The sequence below is a fragment of the Peromyscus californicus genome, unplaced genomic scaffold (assembly GCF_007827085.1).
Source record: "Peromyscus californicus insignis strain IS unplaced genomic scaffold, ASM782708v3 Scaffold_10__1_contigs__length_136768540, whole genome shotgun sequence".
Classification (NCBI taxonomy): Eukaryota; Metazoa; Chordata; class Mammalia; order Rodentia; family Cricetidae; genus Peromyscus; species Peromyscus californicus.
Genome location: NW_026294391.1, coordinates 62,179,097 through 62,190,245, shown reverse-complemented (window position 1 = coordinate 62,190,245; position 11,149 = coordinate 62,179,097). Strand labels below are relative to the sequence as shown.

At 40.8% G+C, this 11,149-nt stretch overlaps 1 protein-coding gene across 2 annotated transcripts; it reads left to right on the top strand.

Moving 5' to 3' along the window:
* The first annotated feature begins 402 nt into the window (after positions 1-402).
* Positions 403-7,910, top strand: Taf9b (TATA-box binding protein associated factor 9b). 2 transcript variants are annotated; one of them, XM_052734700.1, is made up of 7 exons: positions 403-683; positions 1,276-1,357; positions 1,840-1,976; positions 2,055-2,189; positions 3,076-3,151; positions 4,894-5,007; positions 6,049-7,910. In XM_052734700.1, the coding sequence occupies exons 1-7, from the start codon at positions 633-635 to the stop codon at positions 6,210-6,212; spliced, it is 759 nt and encodes a 252-aa protein (XP_052590660.1). In that variant the 5' UTR covers positions 403-632; the 3' UTR covers positions 6,213-7,910. The 2 variants fall into 2 exon arrangements, with proteins under 2 accessions (XP_052590660.1, XP_052590667.1); XM_052734707.1 differs by lacking the exon at positions 4,894-5,007 and having other exon boundaries at positions 405-683.
* The last annotated feature ends 3,239 nt before the right edge of the window (positions 7,911-11,149 follow it).

Here is an 11,149-nt window from a genome sequence, read left to right as displayed (position 1 = left end):
CAGCCGGGCGGCGGTGGTGCACGCCTTTAATTCCAGCACTTGGGAGGCAGAGCCAGGCAGATCTCTGTGAGTTCGAGGCCAGCCTGGTCTACAAAGCGAGATCCAGGACGGCCACCAAAACTACACAGAGAAACCCTGTCTCGAAAAAAAAAAAATTTGAATTTCAACTAAGAAGCAAATAATTTTGTAGTATCAATATGGCCCGTGTAAATGTGGCAGTACACTTACAAACATGAATTCATTGTTAATGTGATACTCAAATGTGAGGGGGCCAGGGCCGTGTTCACCCTGAGACAGGTGGGGGAAGGGCCTCTGCGGGAATTCCAGGAAATTCCGAGGGCCGGTGGTCGTCAAGGGGAGTGAGGATGGTCCAAGCAGAGCTGGAGATGGGCGGTGCCCAGTCGCCCAGCGTTACTAGGGCGACTTCTCCGCATCTCTCCATCTCCGAGCCTGTGGCTGCAGCGCCCCGGGTAGCCGCCCCCACACAGGTGGGGGCTAGCCGCTGGGAAGCCGCCCAGGCCGGCGGCCAGCCCAACTCCAGGCCGGCCTTCCATCCCCCACAGGGGTGGAGCCTGGGCGAGGAGGAATCAGCCGGCAGCTCCCTCGCCTTGATTGTAGAGTCGCAGGAGAAAATGGAGCCTAGCAAGATGGCGCCTCTCAAGAACGCTCCTAGAGATGCCTTGGTAAGCGCGAGGGGAGCGAGGCCAGGCGCCCTCGGGGGGGGGGGCGCCGGGTGTGACGGGCCCGACTGAGCGCCTGGCGGGGAGGCAGGGGGGCTCGCGCGCCGTTTGCAGCTGGGCGACATAGCTGGGAAAGGGCAATGGGGTTCCCCTGTCCCCTGGGGCGCCGTCGGCCCTCTGGGGAGCCCTTCCAGAGGGGCGCGGGCTGCCTGGGGGCTTTTGTCTCGCCAGCCCCGGGCCGCCCCGTCCCCAAATCTGCAGCCTCCTCCCTACACCTAGTCTGTGAGCCCTGACTGCGACCTAGGTTCTGATGCTAGCTTTCCTCACTGTCACGTCCGAAAATGACAGCCAGCTGGACCCACCCCACCTCTGTCTGGGAAGCCAGTCCAGGCCTTTCTTGTGTCTTTGCTCCCACCCTTGCTAAAAGTTTTCACCAAGAGCACAGGACTGATTTTGTGTGATCACTGACACTCACGGGAGGAGGCACAAGGAGGAGCGGTTTGGGACTTTGTAGCAAAAATATACCTTGAGTTCAGCCTTGATTTCCTTTATCTACATTGTGCATCTGACTTTTTGTTTTTATTTGAATCCACAGGTGATGGCACAGATCCTGAAGGATATGGGAATCACAGATTATGAGCCAAGGGTTATAAATCAAATGTTGGAATTTGCTTTCCGTAAGTTAAAAAAAAAAAAAAAAACACAAAAAAACTTGACCTAGTGAATTAGAAAAGATCATTTATTGTAACACTTTAAACCAAATTATGTTATCATCTAGAAATGAATCTAAGAAGGAGCTCAAGTGAAGGGACAGTAGTATTTATATATAGCATGTCTGTTTAAAGTATCATGTGAATAGGACAATTAGTTATTAAAGCCAAAAGTCACAAATGTTCCAGAAATTAGTGGAACCTTTTAAAACAAGGAGCCATAAGTATAAATACTAAGATGCCTTCGGATCAGGTTTGGTACACACTGTAATCTAGCCCTTGAGAAGGGGAAGCAAGAGGATCAGGAGTTCAAGGTATCCCTTGGCTACCTAGTGATGTCAGTGTGGGCTAGTTAAGATCCTGCCATATATTATTAATTTTTTATTATTAATAAATTAATATATATTAATGTCTTCATTTATGTAATAAAAATTATTTTGCTCTTAAAGGATATGTGACTACTATTCTGGATGATGCAAAAATTTATTCAAGTCATGCTAAGAAACCTACTGTTGATGCTGATGATGTGAGACTGGCAATCCAGTGTCGGGCTGACCAGTCTTTTACCTCTCCTCCCCCAAGAGATGTGAGCAAACATTTATTTGCAGTTCTTTTCACTTATACTTTAAAAATTATATTTCTAATGAGGATTTTTCTCTTTTAGTTTTTACTAGATATTGCACGGCAGAAAAATCAAACCCCTTTGCCACTGATTAAGCCATATGCAGGACCTAGACTGCCGCCTGATAGATACTGCCTAACAGCTCCAAACTATAGACTGAAGTCCTTAATTAAAAAGGTAAGAATTTCTGGCTCATGCCTGTAATCCCAGCAGTAAGGATGCAGAGGCAGAAAGATCAGGAGTTCAACACCATCCTTATCTCTTCAGGACCATCCTGAGCTACAATGAATTGCTTATCTCACAAAAAGGGAAGAAGTTTCAGTTCATTTGTTTTTTAAAAGGTGGAAGTAATAGGTACACTTATAAAAAGCAAAATTCCTGTAGATAGCACAGTAAAGGTTAAAATAATTCTTAGAATGTTTTTTAATTTTCAGAGCTAGAAGAAACTTTATTATTTCATCTAACCCAGTGAGAATCTTTCTCATTATACAACTGAACCTAAACTCATGGAGACAGTGGTAGAGCTAGGACTGATTCCCAGATCTCATAGCTCACAATCTTTCTACTTTGCCATAGCTTTCTTTGTGTGAGATCCAATAATGAATGAATGATAGGCCATCAGTAATTAGACCTTTTTCAGACATAGGACCTAAGGCTCTCTCAGCACTGAAAAAGGAACTCTCCATATTGGGCTGCCTTTGTTTTCTGAAATTCTGCTGTAAGACAGTTTTAATTTAGGCACAGTTAAGACACTGACTAGTTAAAATCCAATATTATAATACAAGGAAGTTAGTATTTGTCACCATTCATAAGACTCTACCTTAAATATTCTACAGAATTAGATAGGGTCATAATTATGTATTTATGCAAAAACTCCAAATATTGGATTTAATACACAGAAGAGTTCAATCCTCAGTAGCATGACAAAAAGAAAACCACAATAAAAACATTTTTGCATTGGATCATCCACTAATAAGTCACGTCAACAGTTACATTTTCACTCTTCATCAAATTGAGGTGTCAAATCTTAACATTAACACTAACTTGTGTTTGAATCCCCTAGGGACCTAACCAAGGAAGACTAGTTCCTAGATTAAGTGTCGGTGCTGTTAGTAGCAGACCTACTACTCCTACTGCAGGTAAGTAAGAGGGAAATGGCCTTTCTGGACGGTAAAAACAGTGTCTCAGCCTTTGCTTTGGAACCATAACCCAAGTCAAAATGGGAGTCAAAAAACTCCATTTTGTTGCCATTGATAATTTTACTCATCAATGACAAAAACCACAGATTGACCAATCCCAAATGACACTGGCCCAACTCTTGTTGGTATAAACTGATTCCAGAGACACTTTACTGTTTCTCCACCTTCTCTGCTTCAAGTCACCAAACACACCCTTGCCAGCTACCTACTTAATCAGAACTTGCCAGGCACAGTGGCGCATGCCTTTAATCCCAGCACTGGAGGCGGAGCCAGGCGGATCTCTGTGAGTTCAAGGCCAGTCTGGTCTACAGAGTGAGCTCCAGGACAGGTACCAAAGCTACACAGAGAAACCCTGTCTCAAAAAAACAAAACCAAAAATCAGAACTTAAAGAAATGTCTCGATAAACTGGGTACAGGTTCAGAGAAGTTTAAAATCTACAGAAAACTCAAGGATCTTAAAAATAGGCTTTAATACTTACCTTTTAAAAACAGTACAAGGACCAGCCTGGGTGACATAAAGGAAATCATGCTAATTATCCTATATTGATCAGTGAGAGCCCTCAACTGTGTCCTATAAGGTATTTGATAGCTCTCTATCATACTGTGTACATTTCCGACATACAATGTTCCAAGCCTATCTTATATTTCTTTGTCCAGGTTTTAGAATCAACCACTTCTCCAAAGAGCCTTAGTTCTTTTTAGTGAACCAATATTTGTAATGATTAAAAAAAAAAAGTTTTCTGATTTTTTTCATGTTTTGCAGAAAAAAAATTCTCTTTTTCACTTGTATTAATTCCATGGCTCTTGCTGCTTTTGAGTCTTACCTGTGTCATTATATGTCTAGTATACGAATGATTAATTTTTTTTTAAACTGGGCCTTAATCTGTACCCGGGATAGCCTTAAACTTGCTGTCCTTCAACCTTCTGAGTATTCAGATTACAGTTGAGGAACACTGCCCAGCTATCATTTGACCTTTGAGGTGTGAACCATCTCTCTCTATTGTCAGGATATACATTTACATGTCAGCATTTTAAAACGTGTTAGCTGTGTAGCTCCAGTAACCCACATAGAACCTCTGGCGAGCAGACACTTGCATATAAAATCTGTGTAACCACTTACCTGCGTGTTCACATTAGGTGAATATCCAATTTTGGCTTTTTGAGTTTTTGAAAGTTATCTCACTATGTTGCCCAGGCTTGTGTGGAACTCCTAAGCTCAGGTGTTCTGCCTGTCTCTGCTTCCTGACTAGCTGGACTACAGGTATGTGCCACTGCACACAGAAGAGCAGGGTGTGGTGCTCAGTTACTGTAACAGGCAAGTGAGCCAACTTCAGTTACCAGTTGCTGCTTCTACACGTTCTTTAGAGTGTAGCACCTACAATATAAATCTTAACCAAAACTTTCTATTAAAGGTGTAATCTTTAAAATTAAGCAAACGTACACTTTTCTTTTTCAGCACAGTAAACATACTTAGTAAAGAAAAGTGAGGAAAATAAAACTCCCAAGAGTGAAAGGATTACGGAGGAAGAATCCCCATTGTAAATCTTTTTACTCTGCCCTCATTTCTCACCTCCCATCAGCCCTCTCTACTTTGAAGATGTATTCCTGTAAGCTATGGAGTATAGAATATAAATATGTAATAAATCATCTAACTGATATGATCTGTTCAATTGTAACTACAGCACCCCCACAAACAGTATCTGTCCCACCAAATAAAGTTCCACCTCCAGTGACAGTGACAAGCCAAAGATTTGCAATGCAGATTCCACCTTCTCAGTCCGCACCTGCCAAACCAGGTAACGTGATATGTAAGCGGGTCAGAATCCAGGAATAATTTCCAGTTATACAACAGTTTGTATTACTGTAGGAAGACTCTTGCTTTAGCATCACAACAGAAAGGTGGCAGGTAGAGCTGCAGGTTCTTCAAACAAGGTCTCTAGCATTAGCTTTACATATACATAACATTTCAGGAGGAGGGTGGCATATTGAGTGTGCTCATCAAATTCTAAAATACTATAAACTAAGAGAAATTGGAGTTCACAGATCTCAGAGGTGTCTTCAGGGAAAAGCACTTCGAGTAAAAACTCAAGAAAAAATGATACCATTTAGTGAAGAGTGTGCACGATCCCATTGTAAATTTGAATGAAAATGTGCCTGTATTTGCATCATAGGTGGCAGCTGTAACTGGAGCAATGCAATATAGACTGCTGACATAGCAGTTTGCTTATATGTATGTTTAGATGCATCTTTTGAAACATTATCTCCATACAAGAAACAACTTAAATAAAAGTTGGGCCAGCAAGATGGCTCTGTGGCCATCAAGTCACCAAGCCTGATGACCTAGGTTCAATCCCCAGGCCCCACATGGTGTAAAGAGAGAACTTTCCCCAAAAGTTATCCTCCGACCTCCACATGTGTTCTGTGGTACACACACACCTGCACACATACACACAAGTAAGTAAAGGCAATTATTTTGAAAAATGCCCTATAAAAGAAGCATGTCTCCTGGCCTTACACATTCATCCAGTGCACTGAATGCTAATTACAAACTCAGGTAAAAATAAAACAAAATTTTGTTAACTTTGCAATATATAGGTTTAGGGAGATTTATCTATACATAGATCCAAACATCCTTACATCTGATAAAATCACTATTAGCAAATTTAAGACAAGAATGTTTAAAGATTGAAGTCCACTCTTAGTAATTACCTGTATCTCTTCTACGGTTTAGTTGTGTGCTGTGCTGTTGAAGCTTGTATAAAAATTATATTCTGCTTTGTTGTCTACTTTTGGATCATGGGTAAATGATTATCTGTGGGGCTTTCTTCTGTTTATAGCTCCTGCAACGACGGCAGTCCAAAATGTTCTGATTAATCCTTCAATGATTGGGTCCAAAAATATTCTCATTACCACCAATATGGTTTCCTCACAGAACACAGCCAGTGACTCAAACCCACTGAAGAGGAAGCATGACGATGACGATGATGATGATCCTATGTAAGGAATAAAGTCTGTTCTCCACCCATTAAAAGTTGAGTGCGTTTGGGCCCACATGGTGGACCAGACAGCCTAGGTCTTCATACGTTTATCTTAGAAATAAATATAGTGACAATATTTTTCACACTAGTGACACCTGGTAGGTTTTGTTAACTGTACATATGTTTTCTCAGTAGGCTTCAGGTATACAAGTACTTGTTTCTAGACAGCTTCATTAATGTTGAGTCTCACCATGGCAATTCTATTTTTAGAAGCAGTTTTGCGCCATGAGTCACTGACAGCAGCACTTGGATTTCAGTTCCTGGTCTCATTTACATTTAAACATGACTTTCTTTTATTAGGTGAATGATTCACATTATCACCTTTTTGACCGACCAAATTTCTGAAATCAGTAAACTTTTTATTTGAAACAGTGGGTTTAGAAGGATGCTAAATCCACTTTGAATGTATTTGGGTTTGGGTCTTTCCTAACGCCCCACCTCAGCCCCCTATCTAGATCCCATTTGTTTCCCATCCCCACCTCTCACCGCCTTAAGTCACTTGCCATTGCACTTACATGTAAAAGACTGTAACTGGAATTTGTCAAACACCCTATATGCCTGGCATTCTGTAGTTCACTTGAACCTGAGTGTCTGCATTTGCAATTTGTCACTCCATTAACAGAGCAGCTGGGTCTCAGCCCTTGCCTTCCATGCCTCTTAAGCTTTACTCAGTGACAGGCAGTTACATTCCAAGTTAACTTCACCATCTTTCAGGTTTATAATTTAACAGACATAACATGAAACCTGCCTTGGTAATTTACACTGGACCCAAACAAAACCACTGAAGAGCAAGTGTTTTTGTTTGTTTGCTTCCCACCTGCATAGACACCTTGGTCACTACTGCTTGAAGCAGTCCATTGGTCTCATTCAGATCATCTTTCTAGCTTGCTGCTGAGGGTGTCAACGGAAGATGGGATCTAGCCTGAGAGTAGTCTAATGATCCTCCTTCCCCATCAGGCCACCAGGAAACACAGACTAGTGTCACCGGACTCATTTACACATGCCCTACAGAAATTTTCCAATCATGTTTCTAAACACTTTCTATCTTGTTTTTATATATACCTACAAGACTCATTGGGAAAGATTGCAGCTTTTTTGGGAGTATAAAAAGAACTGTTTGATTTGGTTGGATTTAAGTTCCACATGGCCAACACTGGAAAAATGTAAGCAAAGCTTTCCAGAACTTTCACATTATTTAGATTTTATAGCTGTGGGTCATCAAAACTTTATTAAGTATCAGGATAGGATGGTATTTGACACAAGAATAGTACAGTAACAAGACAAAAATGTCTCATCGCAGTTGGAATGTTCAGGAATGTTCGGGAAAGTTGATCTGGTCAATGTCATAAGAGAAATGTGCATTCTACAGCACGGATGTGACTACTTGAATGTTCTCAGGGAAGCAGATCGGGTGGCCTAGGTTCTAGTGCTAGTTTCATTTGCTAACCATGTGACCTTACTTTACCTCTGAGCCTTGTTCTCACTAGTAATAGGGAAAGAAATAACACCTACCCTGCCTACCTCACAGGGATGTTGTGAGGGTTTGGCTGGTGTGTGTGTCTGTGTGTGCGTGTCTGTGTGAGAAAGTTCAAGATTGTAAAAGCTATATAAGTAATTATTAATGTATTTGTTGCAAGGTTATTAATAAAAATCTAACTTTATCAGTGACTTTTCATTTGTGACTGAATGGATTCAAGGAAAGTGAATAAGGCAACAGTATAGCAATTCAGATCTCCTGATGCTGTATCAGGGGACCGCTTGCTTTTGCTAAGAATTGGCATTTGACTCACGGCAAAGAAATCAATAAAAATCAATTATGGGTTTAAAATCTTACAAACTTAAGACGCTGTCTTTGGTGGAATTTGTGTATAGAGCTCTGTACTGAACTAAAACTGGTCTTGGGAAGGGTCATTGGGGAGTGAAACCAGGGGACAGGTAGGAAGGTGACTTCTCACTGTATACCATTTTTGATTATATGTATGTAAATCTATGCCAGGGGGAAACTGGGTATTGAAAAAGCAGGAAACATGAGCTAATGATTATATTTAAGCTGGGGGTGGTGATGCATAATTCCAGCACTCAGGAGGCTAGCCTGAACTATAGTATAAAATTCTTATTGCACAGCTCTTCAAAACCCAAAATTTGAATTCCTCATTTACAGCATGGGGATTCTGTGGACATATTAAGGGACTGAAAGTGATTTTACTATTTAAAATCTGTGCCTTTTCAACATTTTATGGAGTTACACTATTCTAATTTACATGTACAGGAACAGTTTGTTCCTGGGTATCTCCTTTGACTAGGTTTTAAATTCCTTCAGGACAAGCCCTATCTTCTGTTCCCTCCACTGTGTCCTAAGTACACAGTGGTACTGCAATATTTGGTTGCTTGCCAAGGTACCTTTTCTTTTAAACTGGAGTTTCTCTATTCATTCTCTGTATTAAAAATATAAATAGGGGGCTGGAGAGGTGGCTTAGTAGTTAAGAGCACTGAGCTGCTTCTCCAGAGGATCCTGGTTGGATTCCCAGCAACTACATAGCAGCTCACGACAATCTGTAACTCCAACAACCTATTCAGGTCTCCACAGGCACTGCATACATGTTCACAGATGTACACATGTATGCAAAAGACCCATACACATAAAGTCCAAAAATTGAAGGAACTTTGTAACTAGAAAACCCTGGAAACAGTCTCATGAAGTACTTAAACGACACAATGAGAAATTGAAAGACGGTGCTGTCAATTATAGTCTAAGTACTAAATGCATGGATATTTATTTATAGTTCTTTCAACTTCTCTGCACTTGAAATAAAAGTATTGAAGAAAAGGTAGTGTGTGTGGCAAGGGGGATCATCAGCTAAAGTTCTAGTCCAACAACAGTAATGTTCACTTGCTACAGCTCTGAGCCTCACCTACAGACTGGACTAAAATTCCTGCTGCTCAAACCAGGTCTGTCTAATACTGTATTTAGGAATACAGAAACAAATATAGAGAAGCATTAAACTAGAATGCCAAAGAATTAAGGACCTAACTAGAGCTTTCAGTGTCTGCTTAAGCAACTGCCAAGTTAGACTAACGGTGGCAATGAAACAATGCCTTCAACTCTGATAAAAATGATGTTCAGGGGGCTGGAGAGATGGCTCAGGTTAAGAGCACTGACTGCTCTTCCAGAGGTCCTGAGTTCAATTCCCAGCAACCACATGGAGGCTCACAACCATCTGTAATGAGATCTAGTGCCCTCTTCTGGCCTGCAGTTATACATGCTGTATACATAATAAATAAATCTTTAAAAAAATGAAATTTAGGCTCTAACTATATACACCATCATGTCTACATAACCAAGGGTTATAATTAGACAAACACCAGTATCTATATTAAACATAGACTTTGTAATTTCTTTGGTATTTAAGAGATGATCTAATGTTAGGTACTTTAAGCATGAGAGCTTGTACATAGGTTTTAAGGAAATACATTTTATAGAAAGAATGAGCATCAGCAGAGTTTGGTTTCGGAGATACCTAGACCCAATTCCCCATAGATAGAAAAGTATGGCCAGCTTAGCAATCAAGTTTAAGAATTGAACAGCTATTTCAGACCAAGGCTCAGCCCTTCCTCCGTGGCAGTCCTTCTCAGGAAGTAATTAAGTCAAGATTTCATACAAAGTAAATTAGCCAGGCATGGTGATGCTTTCCTACCATCAGCACTCCAGGGGCAAAGGCAGAAGGATCGCTGCAAGTTCAAGGCCAGCCTGAGCTAGATAACAAATTCCAGGCCAGCCAGGGCTACACAATTAACTTTCAAAAATCAAGTAAACTGAGACAAAATTAAGTCAAAAGAGTAAACTGAGATACACTTAACTCTCAAAAAAAAAGAATAACTGAGAAAGAGGGGGAAACAAGGGTTTCCAAGGTGACAAGAACCCTCCCCAGAGGGACACAGGAAAGCCCTGAGCATCAAGTATACACCAAACCTAGGGCAGGCAGCCAGTGAAACTGGAACAGGGAAGCACTAAAGATTCCAGAACAGATTTCTAAACTCAAAAAAAAAAATCTGACATGTTTGAACATAGTTAATGTTCATACTTTTTGTGGATGTTGGAATGAATCAGTCCTGTAAAAAATGAGAAAATTATTTTACTTTTCTGTTTTGAGATAGGATCTCACTTTGTAGCCTTGGTTAATGTGGAACTTATGATGTGCTAGGATCAAAATATGTGCACCATGGCCAGCAAGAAAAATTTGTTAATTATAAAGTAAATTAAAATAACAAAAGTATAGCATACTATATATATATATAGCACTTATAATCATCATGTAAACCTTAGGGCTTGAGACAGGACCTCATATAGACCCGAGACTGGCCTCTAACTCACTATGTAGCCAAGGATTCGCTTGAACTTCTGTCCTCGCTACCCATGTGATGGGATTACACGCAAACACCATGGCTAGATCCTTCATAATGTAAATTCCGGATCTAATTTATAGCAATGGCAAACAACACTGAGAATGAGGAAGTGTATGTGGAACAGAGGCTGTTGATTCCATTCTTCAAACCACGAAATTAACAGACATGTTTGAAAGTCTCAGTACTTAAAACCATGAGATGGGAATCAAGAAGAAAAACAATGGCCACACTAGGAAATGGGAATCAAGAACGGGAAGAATGAGCTGGGGCTTCTCTTGGTTGGTTTTGTTTATAAGGCTTGGCTTTTGAAATTACGGTATCCAACGTTTATATATATATAAAAAAAAAAAAAAAGCAAAAGCAAGAATAGGCCTTCACAAGGAGCAGGCATTTATCTAATCCCACCTCCCCACTACTGCAGCCCCAATCCTTCCATTCAAAAATCCATAGAGTCTATTCTCACCCTTCCTAACAAAGCATGACAGGAAAACTCCAG